The sequence below is a fragment of the Mesocricetus auratus genome, unplaced genomic scaffold (assembly GCF_017639785.1).
Source record: "Mesocricetus auratus isolate SY011 unplaced genomic scaffold, BCM_Maur_2.0 Super-Scaffold_100021, whole genome shotgun sequence".
Classification (NCBI taxonomy): Eukaryota; Metazoa; Chordata; class Mammalia; order Rodentia; family Cricetidae; genus Mesocricetus; species Mesocricetus auratus.
The window spans coordinates 28,595,757-28,613,941 of record NW_024429202.1 but is presented as its reverse complement, the minus strand read 5'-3'; the positions used below and the strand labels follow the sequence as shown (position 1 = coordinate 28,613,941).

The 18,185-nt window shown below is 49.6% G+C and overlaps 1 protein-coding gene and 2 long non-coding RNA genes across 4 annotated transcripts; 1 reads left to right on the top strand and 2 right to left on the bottom strand.

Moving 5' to 3' along the window:
• Positions 1-2,788: 2,788 nt before the first annotated feature.
• On the top strand, positions 2,789-11,111 carry Neurl3 (neuralized E3 ubiquitin protein ligase 3). 2 transcript variants are annotated; one of them, XM_040729469.1, is made up of 7 exons: positions 2,789-2,807; positions 3,497-3,599; positions 4,382-4,624; positions 7,677-7,753; positions 8,559-9,047; positions 9,531-9,584; positions 10,541-11,111. In XM_040729469.1, the coding sequence occupies exons 4-7, from the start codon at positions 7,723-7,725 to the stop codon at positions 10,732-10,734; spliced, it is 768 nt and encodes a 255-aa protein (XP_040585403.1). In that variant the 5' UTR covers positions 2,789-2,807; positions 3,497-3,599; positions 4,382-4,624; positions 7,677-7,722; the 3' UTR covers positions 10,735-11,111. The 2 variants fall into 2 exon arrangements, with proteins under 2 accessions (XP_040585403.1, XP_040585404.1); XM_040729470.1 differs by lacking the exons at positions 2,789-2,807; positions 7,677-7,753 and having other exon boundaries at positions 3,446-3,599.
• A 2,123-nt stretch (positions 11,112-13,234) lies between these two features.
• On the bottom strand, positions 13,235-13,780 carry LOC121133243. Its single transcript, XR_005870032.1, has 2 exons — positions 13,533-13,780; positions 13,235-13,456 (listed from the first exon to the last, which is right to left on the bottom strand). It is a non-coding gene; the product is annotated as an uncharacterized LOC121133243 (long non-coding RNA).
• A 1,758-nt stretch (positions 13,781-15,538) lies between these two features.
• On the bottom strand, positions 15,539-17,867 carry LOC110341872. Its single transcript, XR_002383872.2, has 3 exons — positions 17,596-17,867; positions 17,266-17,386; positions 15,539-16,561 (listed from the first exon to the last, which is right to left on the bottom strand). It is a non-coding gene; the product is annotated as an uncharacterized LOC110341872 (long non-coding RNA).
• Positions 17,868-18,185: the final 318 nt, after the last annotated feature.

The following is an 18,185-nucleotide window of genomic DNA, read 5'->3' as shown; positions in this document are numbered from 1 at the left end:
CAATTTGCTGGCCCCATCCTGGGCTTGTAGGTTCACAGGGCCTCCATGCTTCCTGCAATACTGACTATAGCCAGCAGAGGCCGCCCCAGTCCCTGTCGCAGTTCTTTCGGATGCCCTGTATTACTCTGTAGAACAGAGCCTGTCCTGCCCTGGGAGCACGGCTTCCCAGGCAACAGCTTTGCTGGGATGATGGCACATAGGGCATCATGGGAGGCCTCCAGCGGGCACTCAAGTGGCCTGTCAGCTGCAATTTGTGAAACTCCTACTATGTGTCAGCTCAGTCAGCTAAATACTGACAAAGAGCCAGTAAGGGACACTGAAGAGGGCACAGCAACACGGCCATGAGGGCGTGAGGGCAGAAGCTTTTTTTTTCTGGCGGGGGCAAGATCTGATGTAGGGCAAGCTGACCTCAAACTTGCCATGTGTTGAAGGATGACTTCGAACTCGGTTTTTTTTTTTAAATTAGTCTGTGTGTGTTGAAGGATGACTTTGAACTCAGCTTTTTTTTTAAATCAGTCTGTGTGCACACATACAATGTATATTATGGGTGTGTAGGTCAGAGGGCAACTTTTGGACTTGGTTCTCTCCTTCTTCCTTCGTGTGGGTTCTAGAAATTGAGCTCTGGTTGCCAGGGTCATGTGGCGAGCAAGCACCTTTACCCACTGAGCCATCTAACAGGAACTGTTTATGTGCCTTGTGCCTCAGTTTCCCCTTCTGTGAAATGGGAGTGGTTCCAGATAGACAGACCCTTTCTGAAGACCTCCCCCCACCAAGGACCATCAGTATTGGACTTACATCAGGAATGGCTATGAGAGCTGTCTAGGAGGTATGGGAAGGTAGGAGTTGTCTACATAAGACAGACCAGCAAGAGGAGGAACATGCATTTCTCCTTAGCATATATTCACCGTACAAAGCAATGACTTCGCCATGCCACTTTCACACCCATTTGTAATGTGCTTTGATGATATTTAACCCCCATTGCCTGCTCCTGCTCTCTTTTCCCCATCGGTCCCCTTCCTCTTTCCAAAGAGTTCCTCGTAGCTGAGCATGGTGGCTCACGCCTGTGACCCCAGAACTTTGGAGACTGAGACAGGAAGATTGCTTTGACTTCCAATCCAGCCTGGGATAAGGACTGAAATCTGTCTCAGGTCCACAAAGCTCTACCCACAAAGGGTCCCTTGTGCCTTCAAGTGTTCCTTCCTTCCTTTGCCGCTCCCAGGGACTGAACCCAGGACCTCATGCATGCTGGGTAAGCACCGTATCACTGAGCTACGTCTCCTAGCACTATGGGTCTTACTTTCTAAAATGTGCATTCTGTATAGGAGAGAAAACCGATGACGTTCATCTTTCTGAGCCTGGCTCAGCTCATTTAACATGATCTCCAGTTCTGACCATTTCCCTGCAAAGGACATAACTCCGTTCTTTATGGTTGGTTAAAACTGCACTGCCCATACACACCTTTCCCTCCTCTGTTGATGGGCGCCTCAGCTGACTGCACAACTCGACCGGGGCAAAGAGTTCTCCGGCACCTCTGCGGCAAAGCGCAAGCATTTAGTATGGATGTAAAGTTTTATGATACCTGGAGCCTTCCAGAAATAAAAGCCCAGATGGAGGAGGAGCACACAAGGACCCACACTAAGCTGAGGGGTTCTTGGTAATCACTGAGGGACGGGGAAGCAGCTTCGCTCAGGGTGTAACCACTAAAAAGTTGCCTGAGATCCATTCAGTAACCCCACACACATGCGTGCATCTACAGGCAGGCAAGCTTAATTAAACTCAGTGGGTCATAAAAAAAAAAAAGGAATGGAAGCTGGAGAGGGATTTGTTGGGAAGAAGAAAGGGTCCAGATGGGGTAGGAGGGAACAAGGGAGGGACGGGGTTATTATAATCAAAATACATCATACATGGGCTTACTGATCCTCCAGAGGACACACATGTCGTCAGGGCTCACAACTGCCTGTAAGTCCAGCTCCAAGCCTCCAAGGACACCTCACATATCACATATTCAGGTGTAGCTACATACAGACACATACAATATACATAATAAAATTAAGGTTGAAAAGTACACTATATGCATGTGTGAAACTGCCAAAGAATAAATTTAAAAAGTATTTTAAAAGAAGAAAAATGAAGACACAGGTCTGGGAATGTAGCTAAGTCAGTAGGGTAGTTTGTCTAGCAGGTATGAAGCCCTGGTGTGTGTGTGTGTGTGTGTGTGTGTGTGTGTGTGTGTGTGTGTGTGTTATTTTTTAAATTAGAAGCTCATTTGTTTTTGGTTTTTGTGGGTGTGGATATGCCCATGCCATGACACATATGTGAAGGTCAGAGGACAACTTGTGACAGTCATTTCTCTCCATCCACCATGGAAGTCCCTGGGATTGAACTTGGGTGGTCAGGTAGGCAACACATGTCTCTACCCAAAAAGCCATCTTACCAGTCTCTGAGTCCCAGTTTAGACCCCCAAGAATTGGAGAGTGGAGGCAGGAGGATTGGGAGTTTATGGTTATCCTCAGATGTGTAGTGAGTTCAAGGCAAGGCTTAGGTTATATAGGACCTTGTTTTTTTTTTTTTTAAAAAAGAAAGACCTAGAGAAGGAGGAAGTCTGTGTGTTTGTACGCTGGTTTGAAGCTGAGCCCAGGAGTGACTATTATACGATTATAGTGAAGAATATTGGGGCAATGATGGGTGTGAACGAATGGTGATGAGCTGGGCGGGGCCTAGCAAGAGCAGTCGTTCAGGTTCTCCCCTGCCCTGATGTCAGTGGTAAGATGGACTGAAGGGCTCACAGCTGGCTTCATGGGAGAAAGGTAGGGTACAAGTAACTGAGGGCCCTTCTGTTTCTGCCGCTTCCCAAATGTAGGGAACCTGTTTGGAATGGCTGTACCGAGCCTCATCAATGTAGTAGCTAAATTCACCTGGATGTGGGTGTCTGGGCTAGCCTGCCTTTCCCACCTCCTGGCTGCTGGCCAGCGCAGGCTACAGGTCCTGCCTGTGGGGCCACACGGCCTGCCTACAGGTGGACAGCTAACCCAGTAATTTTCTATAAAGGCTAAAGTCCCAGAGCCAGCACCTTGGTAAGGCGCCGCACATACCTGTGACAGGGAATGTGGTTTATCAAGAAGGAACTCTCGGTTCCAGCCTTGGGCAGCCATTCAAGGCAGCCAGTGCCACAGATAAAGCCCAGCAAGGGAGGAGCAGCCTGCCCTGCCTGGAGACTGGTGTGCCTGCCAGGAGGTGCCAGGAGCCTGAGCCTCTCAGATTGGGCCAGCCAGGGCATTGGGCCAACTGCAGTTTTTAGTATTCACAGGCCTCCGGCTCCAGTGATTGGGGCTCACTCTTTGGCCTTGGCAGAAGTCATATATTAAGTGCAGAGACAAAGGGTGCCCAGCGAGGGTGTGTCAGGAAGAAGAAAAGTCCAGGGGTTACAGCAATATCTGATGTAACCAGGGCTCGACTGATGTCACCCACCTTCCTCTTGCCTCTTCTTCTCTCTTAGGCACCGCATGCTGACTGGAAGAGGTCCTCAGACCAGTGCCTCCTGGTTCCCTATTTTATACCTTGGACACCAGAGCTAAAGAAGAGGAAGTGATCTGCAAAAGGTAACACAGCAGACACAATTTGGGTCTCCAAGTCTCCATGTCCCTCCTCACTCAAGGGCACTGCCATTTACAGGTGACCCAGGGACGTACTGAGGACTATTCATCCTCCCTCCCTCCCTCCCTCCCTCCCTCCCTACCTCCATCTCTCCCTTCCTTCCTTTCTCTCGCTATTTTTCTTTGAGACAGGGTTTCTCTGTGCAGCCTTGGCTGTCCCAAAACTCACTCTGTAGACCAGGATGGCCCAGAACATACACAAATCTGCATGCTTCTGCTTCCCAAGTGCTGGGATTAAAGGCGTGCACCACCACCGCCTGGAACAATTCATTTCTGTAAAGTTCCGAAGAAGTTACTGATTGTGGCCTTGGTCAGGAGTCTCAAGAGGGACTCAGGCTGGTGGTGGTGTGTGATGGGAGCATGCAGAGTATTTGTAAGCCTCTAAACCAACCTTGCCACCCAGGCAGGCTCAACTGCACAGGTCCCAGGATTTAGTTCATTCAGTTTAACCTGCTTTAGCAGTGCTGCACACCTGCTGTATGTGGGGTTGCCATGGTGAACCATGCTGCCTGCATATCGGACTTCCTGCATGCTCTTTGAAACTTCCGAGGCCCAGGTCTCACTCCAGATCAGGGGCACCAGCGTCTTTGCACAGGGCTGGAGGAGGGCACAGGGGTTTACTACCATGCTGTGGGTGATTATAATTCACAGATAAGGGCTGAATAGAAGTCAAAGAGAAAGAACTCTATGCTACAGTCCCAGTCACAGTCCCTGCTTCCTTTTCCCAGGGCAGCCTGCTGCAGCAGGTCTCCTGTGAGCCACAAGACATCAAGGGGAAAGTCCCGGATATCGTCATGCGTGAGAGCATCTCATTAATCATCAACCCTGTAAGGTGATCTCCAGCCTATAAAAGGGGAACCATCAGAGTCTTGAAAACCTTACCACTGGCCTTCACAAGCATCTCTAGACCCAAGGACTTGTGCCCCAGGAGGAGCCGAGGATAATGGGTGCCCGCCTCAGCCCTGAGGCCAGTGAGTAGACTTCCTTTTTGCCTTGAGCTCACTTGTGGAGTCCAGACTGCAGGGACTACGGGTGGGAGGTCTGGAAAGGGGAGAATGGAGACCTTGAGGTGATCATCATCTAGAATGGGTTTCTTCCAAGGTCTGACCTGCACAAGGGAGTGAGCTTCCTTCCGGTCTTCCCAGGAACCAAGCAGAAGTTGGGTGACTCAGGTCCAAGATGGCTGCTGAGAGAAACACCCCTTTCCCCCACCCGCTGTCTGTAACCAGTGTTTATCCAGGAACTGAATACAAAGAGAGAAACAGGATTGGGGTGGGTAGAAAGGTAGAGCTTAGGACATCTGGTAGAAAATGAGGGATTTCAGTTTTGCCAAATAAAAGATGGAACCAGGGGCAAATTATTTTGTCATCTGAAGGTTGGGGACAATGGTACCCAACCTGATGGCCTTTTGGGCTTCAAATTCAGAAGTCTAAATAGTAGTGAGACAGGAAGTCTCTCTGGGACACTTACCTGTGCCTGTGGTCACGGTGTCCCTTCGTGGAAGGACCTGGGTGAGTGGGCAGGAGACAACAGTCCAGGTTTTAGCATAGAGACTGGGACCATGCACCTTGGAGCAGAACCCCTGCTTAGGGCCCCATGGCAAGCACCCAAGGCTCACTCGGTGGACAGCCACACCCTGAGCCACCTCTGCTGTGGCAGCTGTGTTTGGATTCAAGGCAGGGCAGTAATGCCAAAAGGGATGTAGTGTAACAGGTGCAGGTGTGTGTGTGTGTGTGTGTGTGTGTGTGTGTGTGTGTGTGTCTGAGTAAACAGTCTCTTTGGGACTGGGAGGACTGGAAGAGATCTTTCCTGAGCCTGTTCCCCCCTCTCCCACAAGCTCTGAGTGCCTCCCTACAGGATGCAGGGGGAACAGGAGGCTGCAAAGGGCTGAATGGGTGCGTGGAACCCCAAAAGCCTCGGGGACCGGAGGGGTGGTACTGAAGATGCTGACAGTTGGGCGGTCATCACGGAGCAGGCAGCTGATCATCCATTCCTAAAATTCCCAGAGTGTTGCTTGTAGAGGCTGTAATTTGCCTTCATCTGTCCCTAAGGACATGACTTGTGTATCCCAACCTTCCTAGCAGTACAGTCCAGGCCAGCAAGGCCCCTCCCCTACAGCAGTGGGGAGCACACAAAGGTGGGGTCATTGAAGAGGGTCCTCCACTTGCTGTGTCCCACGGAGCCCCAGGATCTGACCTGAAAATGGGCCTAGAACAAGGACGACAGCCTCTCGGCAACCCTGAGCCAGCCCTGCCACCTGGGACAGACCCAATGAAGGAGCTGTGTTCAGCTCGTGCCCACTTCGGCCCCTCCCTGACCCAGTGGGGTCTGTCTGGTTGCTCAGTCAAAGGGTGGGAGGGTTCCCACAAGACTCTGTGGAAGAAGCGAGGCAGGATGCAGACGGTGTCCACGCCTTCAGTGCCACTGGGGCCCAGCTCTGAAGTCAGGAAACAGAGCTCATTGCAAAGTGAAGGTGGAGCCCCTGTCGGGGGCAAAGTCCTGAAGGTCTTTGATAGACTCGCTGGGTGAGGGTGGCTGTCAGCCCTGCTCAGCCTAGGTCGTGCCCAGTGATTAGCCAACAGAAGCCATCCTGGAGAGGGAGTGTAGAGAGAGACCAAGCCTCAAGGGGCCCCCTGTTGCTTGCCTGTGGTGACACCGGCTGAGAGCCACACTCAGGGAGATGCCCAGAGGCCACTGAAGGTAGGGATACAGTTGAGGAGAGGTGGCTCAAGGGCCCTGGTCACCTCGGGACCCATGGAGGCAGCAGTGTGTCCCCCAGCCCCCCCTGTAACACAGGACCTGGGAACATAGCCCACTGCGAAGGCTCCTGAATTGCAGTCAGGTTTTGCCCACTCAAACTGCCAAGCAGGCCAAGGCTTCCTTTTCCTAGAGTGCCAAGGGACTCTTGTACCCCTCGGAGGCCATTCCTAGGGCAGCGCCCTTCCTCCTGAACTGACCCCCTCCTCCCCGGCCAGACTCCTGCTTCTCCTCTAGAAAGTAGGTGGGGCAGTGAACCTTCTCTCTCTCCTAGGACAGTCCTTCCACTAGTCCTCAATGCCCCTGGGGATGTCACATGACGAGGTGAGCTCTCTGCCCATAGCCAGGGAGGACTGCCCACCATTTTGAGATGAGCAGTTCAAAGATCTCAGACCCAAAGGGGATATGAGCCCTTCCCACCGAGGCTGGGGTTCCAACTTGGCTCTATTTCTGCTCTTGTGGTGGGCCAGACTTCTAGCGTGCGGCTCTCAGGAGAGTAAGCCTTCTTTTGGCAGCAGGGTTGCAGGCGACTGTCTCCAGCATCCTCTCTTGTCCAGGATTATTGTTCAGGTCCCTCATCAAGTCTATCCCTGGGCTTCTCTCGAGTCCTTCACATCGTGGTGGCTGTGACGCTGCTGAGTGGGGGTGGGGTGGGCTCTGGTGGTAGCACTAGGAGTCCTCAGCCCTACGTCTGGTTGTGCAAGCAGGCCTGTGATCTGCTAGTAGAGCTGGAGACGGCGAGCTGGTGGGGGATGGGGTCTCTCCGGGGCCTGGCTCGAGTTCAGATTGAGTTCATCTTTCTTTTTCAGTCAGCAATCAGCTGGCTTCCTCTCCTCACCCCCACTTAGAGAGGAAAGGCCAGTCTCTGTGATCAGGTCTCCTGCTCTCTTGGAGCCTGGGCAGAGAAGAAGGGCTGCCCTGCAGGGAACTTCGCCTCCAGTCTGCCAAATGCCTTTGTGCAAGAAGCCCCCTGGTTCCGGAGCCCACTTAAGGCCTTGGCTGAACATAGACATGTCCATAGACCCTTCTCAACTTGCACCCCTGTCCTGTGGGAAACGGCTGTGTTCCCCTCTCTCCCAGGACCAGAAAGTCACCTTGAGGGGCAGGGGACAGGGCCTGATGCAGCTCACCTGTGGGGAAAGGAGGTTGGAGAGGTGGAGGAAGGCACGGCCACCGTGGGCCACCTGCCAGGGCATGACCAAGTCAGCAAGCTCTGCCCCTCCAGGCTAGGTACTTGAGAATGCATGAGTATTCCATCTCATCTAGGGGCTGGTGAGATCTCAGCCAGCAGAGGTGCTTGCCGACAAGCTGAATGGCCTTAGTTCAGTCCCTGAACCCACAAGGTAGGAGAGAATTGATTCCTGCAGGGGTGTCCTCTGACCTCCACCCAATGCATCCTGGTATTTGTGCACCCAATAAAGAAGTAAGTGTTAAAAAAATAAAACAATAAAACCTCAACTGGGCGGTGGTGGCGTAAGCCTTTAATCCCAACACTCAGGAGGCAGAGGCAGGTGAATCTTTGTGAGTTTGAGGCCAATCTGATCTACAGAGTGAGTTCCAGGACAGCCAGGGCTACTCAGAGAAACCCTGTCTCAAAAAAAAAAAACAAAAACAAAAACAAAAAACAAACAACAATGATAACATCAACAACAACAACAAAAAACCCAATAAACCTCATTTAAGTTCAATTGCTTAGGTGTTTAGTTTTGTTTTGTTTAGCAATAGTTCCCTGTCTCTGTAGCCCAGGCTGGCCTGGAACTTGCCATCACCTCCTCAATGCTGGAATTACAGCTCCACCACACCAAACAAGTTGCTTTTTTAATTCAATTCCAGTAGTAACCATGGCTCAGGGCTGGGTTTAGACAGAGCTAGTGCAGATATAGGTTCTTTTCATGCCAGGTAGAAGTGGCGACTGGAGCCGTGGACAGGGGAGGTTAACAGACCCAGGCAGGTAGAGTGGACTGCCCATTGGGTTTTTAGCAGGTCCTTGGTGCTTGTGGGGTGAGACTTGAGGTGGTTTGGGGAGTGGGGATGGCTCCAGATGGTTCCTAGGAGGAGGCCATAGTAGCCTAAGATGTTGGTCATTTTCTGGGGAGCCCGTGGGTTAGAATGAGCCCCCACTGACAGGCTGCTCGCTCTGCCCCACAGACAATGAGGTGCCCCGCGAGGTCCTTAGTTTCCACGGGGATGCTACCGGCACACAGGTGCATCTGGATGACCAGCGGAGCACAGCACATAGGCTCTCCACGTTTCATGATGGCATCGTGTTCAGCCATCGGCCAGTGTGGCCCGGTGAGCGTGTAGCGCTGCGCGTGCTGCGACAAGAGGACGGCTGGTGCGGTGGCCTCCGCGTGGGCTTCACGCGCCTGGACCCTGGACATGTGGCCGCATCCTGCCTGCCGCCCTTCGTGTGCCCCGACCTAGAAGAGCAGAGCCCCACGTGGGCAGCGCTGCTTCCAGAGGGCTTCGTTCGTGCAGGGAATGTGGTCTGCTTCTGGGTGAACCGTAGAGGCTGGCTCTACGCAAAAGTCAACGCTGGCCGTCCCCTCTTGCTGCGCAAAGACGTGCAGGTCCAGGGCGCCCCGCTCTGGGCAGTGATGGATGTGTACGGGACCACGAAAGCCATTGAGCTGCTGGGTGAGACAATCCTTGGGGTCCCAAGCACTGTGGTTCTGGAGGGTATGGCGTGGAGACAGAATTCCAGGTGGCTTCACGCACCTGTCTAGAGGCCCTGGTAGAACCGTTCATTCCTTCGTGCTCAGTATGCCATCAGCCCATGGCCAAATGTAAGGATGGGCACTGGAGACTCGAAATGGGCAAAAAAGCCTTAGCCTTGTCCTAAAGAATGGTAAGATATGACCAGTGCCCTAAGTAATATTAGAAGGCTGCTAGCGTCTCACAAAGGAGAAAGCATTTGGGTGGGACCTTGCTGCTTGAGTAGAAGTTCATCCATACGCAGGTGAAAAGCAAAAAAACAAAAAACAAAACAAACAAACAAACAAACAAAAAACAAGATGGGAGAGCTCTCACTGGGTTTGAAGGGTAGCATGCATGCACGTATGCGTACATGTGGATTCTTGGAGTTGATGTGCTGGCCCTCAACCTCCCTTTCTGCCTTAGATCCCAAAGCTGATGCCTGGATCATCAACGGAGAGGCTGTACCAGTGTCTGAAGGTGAGTGCATGTCCTGTCCAGGGATCCCAGCACCGAGTGGAGTGGCTGGGAAATCTGACTGTTCAAAGCCATCTTTCCCACCATTTACTGCCGGCTAGATCAATGTGATGTTCCTGCCTTTTAGATCATTCCCAATTATATTCATGAAGAAACCTGCCCCCCCCTCTGAAACAGTCTCCTGTGGCCTAATCTAGCCTCACATTTACTCTAAACACTCTTTCAAATGCTGGGATCACGACCTAGTTTAATCTCATTCTTTCTTTCTTTCTTTCTTTCTTTCTTTCTTTCTTTCTTTCTTTTTGCTTTTGTTTATTTCTTGAGAGAAGATTTCTCTGCATCATCTTGCTGTCCTGGGACTAGCTCTGTAGAATAGGCTGGCCTGGAATTTACAGAGATCTACCTGTTTCTGCCTCCCAAGTGTTGGGATTAATGGTGGGGGCCACCACCACCCAGCTAGCACTACTGGTTTTATCCAGTGCTGGAAATGGAAATCAAATACAGGGGCATGCCAAACAAGCACTCTACCAGCTGAACTGTATCCCCAGTCGTGAGTGCTTGAGTGAGTGCGTGAGTGCTTGAGTGAGTGCATGAATGAGTGCGTGAGTGCATCGTGCGTGCGTGCGTTGTGTGGAGTCCAGAGTCAGAGCTCAGGTGTTTTCTCCATCATCCTCCACCTTGGCTTTTGATACAGGCTCTCTCACTGAACCCGGGGCTCACTGATTGACTAGACTGGCTAGACAGGAAGTTCCCGGGACTCTTCTGTCTCCACCTCCCCAGCACATGCTTGTCCTTTCACGTGAGCTCTGGGGACTCAACCCAGACCAAGCGGGCACTTTACCAACTGAGCCATCACTCTAGCTAGCCACTAAAATGCTTTCCTGCCCTGTGCTAACAGCGTGAGTAGGTAGGTGGCCTACCCTATGTGTGTCCCTGACCCAAACTGTCTCCTTTCCCAGTCACACCGGGAGAGGAGTGTGTCATCTGCTTCCACAACACCGCCAACACCCGCCTCATTCCCTGTGGCCACTCACACTTCTGTAGCTCCTGTGCCTGGCACATCTTCAAAGACACGGCCAGGTGCCCCATGTGCCGCTGGCAGATTGAGGAGGTGGCTCTAGAACCTTCACTGAAGACTGGAGAAGGCTCCTGAAGAGAGAGCTTCCTGCAGTGGGTGGCAGACAGGACCTGGCTCTGAGACAGGAGAAGCCTCTCTCTGGACATGGGTCAGCAAGCACGGTCACGGGTCACCAAGCCTGATCTCGGGTCACCAACCCTTGTTAGCCGTGAGGGATGCTCAGAGACTCTTTCCCCAGCCAGAAGTTTGGAGGAAGTTGATATGACAAAGAGAAATCTTTCTGGCCACGTTGGCAAGTCCCCAGTGTAGTAGGGGCAGCCTGAGTCCTCATGCTACAGCTGAGGGTATGAAGGGATGGGTTTGTGTCTGGCAGAGGCACCAGAAGCCAGGACATGTGTTGTGGTGATTTCCCTGTTGATTTGTGAGATAGCAAAATAAAGTTTGTTTTTGTATTGATTGTCTCCATTCATACTCAGTGGGAGGAGGTGGCACTCTGAACTGGTTAAGACATTTGGGGACATGCTGTCATTCTGCCCTCCCTGACCACACTGATCTTACGGTAAGGACTGCATGGGGCTTTGGGCACCCAGGTCCATGGGTTCTATCACTGAACATAGCAGGGATTGGGGCAACGCTCCCAGCTTTCCGGTCTCCACCAGACCTTGCCCTTGCCAGCCTAGGTTCTGGGGACGTCAGGAAGGTCTGACACTGACAGAAAGCAGGTATTAATGGCCAAGAAGCCACAACCTGGGACTCACTCTATGGAGGAACCCCTATCCCCAGCACATTTGTCAAATGTTAATTGTAAGTTAGTTGTAGCACAAATTCTAATCAGTATTAATAATAAAAACTCAGAGTCAGATATTAGGGGAGAAAGCTGGAAGATGAGAGAAGCAGAGTGACCAGTCACTAGAGAGTTCTTACCTCTGCCAATACTCAGACCAAAGGGGCGGTGCTGTCCGCAGACTGCATCTCCAGATTGACTCTTCCTCAGACTGCTTCAGCCTGGCTGCCTGCCTCCTCAGACTGATTGCTCAGACTGTGGCCCCTCAGATTGCATTGAGCTCCTGTCTCCTCCGGCCTTACATTCCTCTCTCTGTCCAGACTTACCATTCCTGTCTCCACCTCCCTAGTGCTGGGATTAAAGGCATGTGAGCCCAAGTGCTGGGATCACCTTTGCGTGAGCTCTGTTTCTCTTTTAGACTGGATTGATTTTGTGTCACTCAGGGTGGCCTTGAACTCACAGAGATCCATCATCTGCCTGTCTCCTGGAAGCTGGGACTAAAGGTGTGTACCACCACTGCCTGGCCTCTATGGCTAACTAGTGTGGCTAGCTTTGCACTCTGATCTTCAGGCAAGCTTTATTTGTTAGATCATAAACAAAGTATTACCACAATTAGTTTATATTATTTAAACTGATACTGGGGGACCAAAAGGTTGAAAGGAGCCTCTGAGAGATAAGATTTCTGTAGAGGATTTTGGGAATTTCTGCTGTGTTCCTAAGGATCTACAAGGCTTGCACATGCTCAGATAAGGCCTGGAAGAATCCCCAGTCTCTCAATTCTGGCTGATCTTGAGGCCTTGTGTAAAAAGGAGGTGAAGGCTAAAATATACCTGTAAACTGCCTAAGGACTGAAGGTGCCTCAGCCCCAGAGTCCCTTGGCAAAGTGTAGGCACTTACTAGGTGAAAGCAGTGTTTAAAAATCTCTGCACCATCATTAGCTGGCCAGTAAGCTATCTACTGAGAGTTCAGTTGGTGGCATGTAGCAGGGGAGCCTGACTCTACAGAGTTCACACACACACACACACACACACACACACACACACACACACACACACACCATTGAGGACAATAGGATAGCAAGAACACTAAACCTTTGAGTGGATGTGCTTTATTCTTCAGAGCTGCCAAACCATATTGTCTAAAGAGATACTTGTTTTCATATGTGAGAGCTGGAAATAAATGAAAGCATGGCTTATGTTTATGGCATCATTGGTTGCTCGAAACAGTCCTTGATAGAGCCCAGCTGTTAGGTTTACTAGACAAATACTTTAATTCAGGAGGTTAAAGAATGTTAAAGGTCTAGGAATTAAAGGAGGGCTGTGGATGTAGCTCAGTGGAAGAGTGCTTGCTTCACATGTCAAGGCTCTGCATTCAATTTCCAGCAACACACACACACACACACACACACACACACACACACACACACACACACACCTAAGCTTAGAGCCTCCACCCTAAGTGGGATAAAATTGCAGTTTATACCATGAACCCTTTTCCCTGACTCCCTACAGAAAGCTAGTTCCTGAATCAATTCTTTTCATCAGGCCACCAGGCAGAGGTAGTTGCTCCCTTCTGTTCTCCCAGTTATAAACTGCTGGGAATGATCTAAACAAATTTCTGTGTTTCACAGAAGTCTGTAGGAAACGCCTCAGGAACCAGGCACTTAGATAAAACATAGAAAATAAGTGGATCAAACTGAAGACTGACATGAAGCTTTTCATGTCTTCACCACAGTTAATGTTAGAAATAATCTGGTGTTTCGAAAGAGAACACATGGACAGAAAGTGAGAATATCGCAGCAAGGTGATTATTTTTGTAAAAAGGGTGCATCAGTGTCCAAGACAGGCTAGTAACATACCGGGCCAACACGGATCCCATCTTTTATCTATGATGTAGGTGGTGGCCATGTTCCATCCCATTTGTGGAAATTAAACTTCATAATCCAACCAGATGGATTAATTTGTGTGAAGAGGAAAATTCAGGAGCTATGAGTCCTTCCCAGGCGTTAGAGTCCTTTGTGTTAGAAAAAAAATTCTCACAACAGGGCACTGATGATGGACCCAAGAAGCCACCCCCTAAGTCTACTTACTGAAGCAGTGAGCTTGCTGACTATGGATGAGGGGGTTCCTGCAAGGATGAGCAGCATGAACGACTCTTTACACCCAGTTTTATAAGCTGGTGGCCAGAAGAGGTTAGAGATGTGAGCCTCAGGCCAAACTGTGAGTCTTGGAGGTCTGCCCAGGGGCAGGAGCAAGGAAAAAGTGAAAACTTGGGTCAGAGAAGCCAGGCAAAGCTTGCAGCCTGGTGATTGCTGTTTGGGGACAGGAAGCCTGTGCATCCGAAAGCCGAAAGTCGTGTGTGACTTCCTTTACCCAGCAACCACTGCGATGATAGATTTAAGTCATCTTCGTGCAGAATCTGGAATCGCCTGGGAAGGGAGTCTCAGTGTGGGAGTGTCTACTTGAGGTTGGCCTGTCGGCCGGCCTGTGAGGAATTTTCCTAACTCGGTTAATTGCATTGGGAACCTACTTTGAATGCGGGTGGCACCATTTCATGAGCTGGGTCCCTAGACTGAAAAGCAGAGTGCCCCACCCCTGCCCCCGCCCCCGCCACGCATGCGTGCAAAAAGGCACTCAGCGATCTGCTTCCTGACCATGGGCACATTTGGACCAGCTGTCTCAAGTTCTACTCTTGACTCCCTGGAAATGATGACCTGTAACCCACAACTGTGGGCTAAATTAAGCCCTTCCTCACATAAGTTGCTTTGGTCGGGGTTTTTTTTTTTTTTTTAATCACAGAGTTAGAAATATTTATGAGGTTGCAAAGAAGGAAGACACTACGAAAGTATTTTGTCTGTGTCCTTACACTTCTGCACAAGAGTTGTTACCCACAAAGGTGGTGACACAAGGCGGGGTTGGGGGAGTCTTTCTGGTTTTATCCCTGATGTAAAAGGGAACCTGGGCTGTTCCTCACTGGTCCAAGTCCAACCACCAAATCCACACCCCAGTTGCTAATCAAAGAATCGACGTAGGGTGAGGGAAAAAAAAATTACAGCACAAGATTTTTTTCTGTGTAAGGAGGAAGTAGGGTCAGGAAATGGTGGCTTGGAGCCAGCCAAAAGCTGAAAAACAACTTTTGTGGCTTGATAAAAGAGGAAGTGGGACACATTTTGAAAGAGAAGATAATTGTTGGTTGCATCTGAAAAGGGCAACTGGGAAAGAAACGGAGCCAAACACTGTACATATTGTAGCTATATGTCAGCCCCCTCCATCCTTCAAGGAGTCCACCGAGGCTAACAAGGGATCTGCCTCAAATGCAATAGCAAGCTCACTATCAAGAGAAGCCCAGCATTCGAGGAACATGGATGCTGTGGAAAAAAAAAAACACCCATTTCCACAGGTTACATTCATAGTGGAAGAAACAGCTAGTAGGGCCGACAGACCTGTATACTCCCACAGCTGTGATTAGAAGCTCTGAAAAAATCCAGACATCTTGGGAATTAGAAACTTGATAACTGGAAACTGAAACTTAGTCAACTGAGAGGAGCAAAAGAGGCCACAGCAGTAGAGTGTGTTAACAGCCTGGAATCATCTAGATTGCCCTGCAGAGTAACTAAGGGATGAAATGGGACAAGGAGAATGGTGCAGAGTTCAAAAGCCAACCTCCTGTGGCAATCCATTTCACAGGAGTGCTGGAGGGGGCAAACCACCGTAGCAACCTACAAATGGCCAACAGGGATATGAGAACCAGCAAAACTTCACCAACAACAGGAAGATACAAACCCAAGCCACAATGAAACGTCAGCTCACCCCTGAAAGGGTGACCATTATCAAAGAACTCAAGAGGGAAATGTTTTTAAGGACGTGAAGAAATGAGAGCTCTTATTCATTGTCACTGGGGTATAAATAGTATGAAGGCTCCTCAAAAATAAAACATCCAGCAGTTCTACTGGGCCTGCATCCAAAGTCAATAAGCCAGATTTGGAAGTATATTTTTCCACTGCCATGCTCAGCACAACATTATTCACAGTAGTCAAAATACAGGGACAATTTAAATGCCTAGTTGACAAGTGAGTAGATAAATAAAATGTGATGGGGAATTTTATTATTCTTAATATTTTGTTTATTATTATTCAACCTTAGTGAAGTGGGACTCACTAACTGCACACTAAGTGGAATCAGCGAGACTGGGTCGGATAATTCCCAGGAGAGTCAGCTCTGAAAGGCAAAGGCACAGCAGGTGACTCCAGTTAGTAAGACGGACTGTGTGAGTGGGATTTGCCAAGGAATAGACCCTCCATTTTCTCATCCCAACCAGAAATTGGCAAGTATGAGAAATGATAGGAAGGCAAATGAGCTTGATTGTGGCAATTGTTTTATAATATATACCAAAACATTGCATTGCACACCTTAAAAATATGCAATTTTCAATGTCAGTCACAGTTCAGTAAGGCTGAAAGAAAATAAAGACAGATATATAGTTTCTGTGGCTGAATGGGGGAGGTCTGGCCTGACATCCAAGATATTATAGCCTGCTGGTCCTGGGGACAGGGTCAACACCTCATGGTCTTGGTTGGTCAGTGTGGAGGTGGGGTTGGGCTGAGGTGACACAATATCATGAGGTGCCAGTATCGAAAAGATGATGGCCCCTGAAATCCAGTGTTAAAAAAAATAGAACTGCAGTAGTAACACTGAGTAATATTGATCATCTTTCCAGAAAGACGATCCCTAGGACCATGAAGGGGGTTGAGACATCTACAACACAGGTTGGCTTCTTACACAAGCAGAATGGCTGCACAGCTGGGAAAAGTTCAGGGAACTGTGTAAGGTGGTCTGCTGAAGCAAGTTCATCACCCTGGCCAGACCCTTGTTAAGGAAACAGCACCCCTGGAACTGGGTCCTGGGACAGGGAGAATAAGGAAAACGAATGGGCCTGTGCACTTGTATGCCTGGGGAACTACTCCACAAGCACAGAGCCACTCTGGTTCACCAGACAGAGAGAGAGAGAGATAGCTTGTTATCCAAACACAGGCTTTTCTTCTGAGGTGTCTCTGGGCTGTGAAACAGAGGCTCCAGTGTTGTTCAATGGGAATGTTAGACTGCACGAGGCTTCAGCTACCTGGAAAAAAGAGGAATGGAAATGAACTTGTAGCTTGTTTGGTTTCGGGGTACCTTCTTTTCAACAGATAGTTTACAGAAATAAAATCTATCCGTCTTCCTAGCCTGCAGCGGAGACCTGGTGCCTTAGTGATGTCATCACTGGAGAGCAAATCTGAAGCTGATGTAATAGTTTTTGTTTGTTTGCTTTTGGTTCTTCAAGACAGGGTTTCTCTGTGTAGCCCTCTCTGGCTGTCCTGGGACCTCACTTTGTAGAGCAGGCTGGCCCGGAACTCACAGAGATCGATCTGCCTCCACCTCCCGAGTTCTGGGTTTAACGACACGCACCAGTGCCTGACCTTTCTCTCTTCTTCCTTTCTGCTCTTTTTTCTCTGGCACTGATGATAAACCCCTCAGGCACAAGTCCTCCACTTCTGAGCAAAACTCTGCTTTGATTTTTATAAGACATGGTTTACTATGTAGTCCAGGCTAGCCTTGAACTCACTTCATAGCCCAGGCTGACCTTGAACTTGAAATCCTTCTGTCTTCACCTCCCAACTAGTGCTGTCAGGTCTGACTTTCCTGTTTCTGACATCTTGGATGTGATATATAGTCAACGTCATGCAGATTAAAATACATAGATTAATGTGTATATGGCATTTGCACACACATGTTAATGTGTAACGAAATGAAGGTTCACCTTGGAAAGAAAGGCGTTTTACTTACGGTTTTTTTTTTTCATATGATGGGAACGCATTTTCTTTCGGTTAGGAAACACTGACAATTCCTCGGAAAGCATAGTTACCGGATGAGCCAGCAGTTCCAGTCCTGGCATATGCCAAGCGGCCTGAAACAAACACACCCACACAGAGCAAAGGTTCTGAGAAGAGCCATCCATCCATTCATAGTTGCCCCAAGGTGGAAACGAGCCAAATGTGCTCCAGCTGACGAAGAGACAGCGAGGTAGTGCGTAGCCACAGCTGCGGAGAATTACTGGGCCACGAAAACTATGGGAACAACTAATTCATGCCCCGAGGGTGAACCCTGCGAACTCACCGAGAGAAGGAAGCCCATCGCATAGGTACATGTGGGGGCTGGAGAGGACCCAAGTTCAGTTCTTAGCACCCATGTCAGATGACTCACAACCGCTTTAACTTCAGCTCTAGGGGACTGACACCTTCCTCTGGACTGCTCTGGCACTCACGCAGGTATACACGTAAGCAACAGAAATGATGATGATGACGATGATGACGATGATGATGATGAAGGGGTGGATAGATGACCCCAATGGTTGGGAACATTTGCTCTTGCCAAGGGCCCACATTTGATTTCCATCACCCACGTGCTGGTTCACATCCAGCTGTAACTCCAGGCCAGGAGATCTGATGTCCTCCTCTGACCTCCTTGAGCACCAGGCACATACATGCTACACACATATAAAATACTCATACACACAAAATAAACCTTAAAAAATAGTAATGGGGGCTGGAGAGATGGCTGACTGCTCTTCCAGAGAGAGGTCCTGAGTTCAATTCCCAGCAACCACATGGTGGCTCACAATCATCTGTAATGAGATCTGGTGCCCTCTTCTGGCCTGCAAGCATACATGCAGACAGAGCACTGTATAATTAATTAATTAATTAAAA

Excerpts from the sequence above, each read along its gene's own strand:
- Neurl3 (XM_040729469.1), top strand. The coding sequence starts at position 7,723 with ATGGCCTTAGTTCAGTCCCTGAACCCACAAG. Across the intron at positions 7,754-8,558 it reads TCAGTCCCTGAACCCACAAG|ACAATGAGGTGCCCCGCGAG; the intron begins GTAGGAGAGAAT and ends TCTGCCCCACAG. Across the intron at positions 9,048-9,530 it reads GAAAGCCATTGAGCTGCTGG|ATCCCAAAGCTGATGCCTGG; the intron begins GTGAGACAATCC and ends TTTCTGCCTTAG.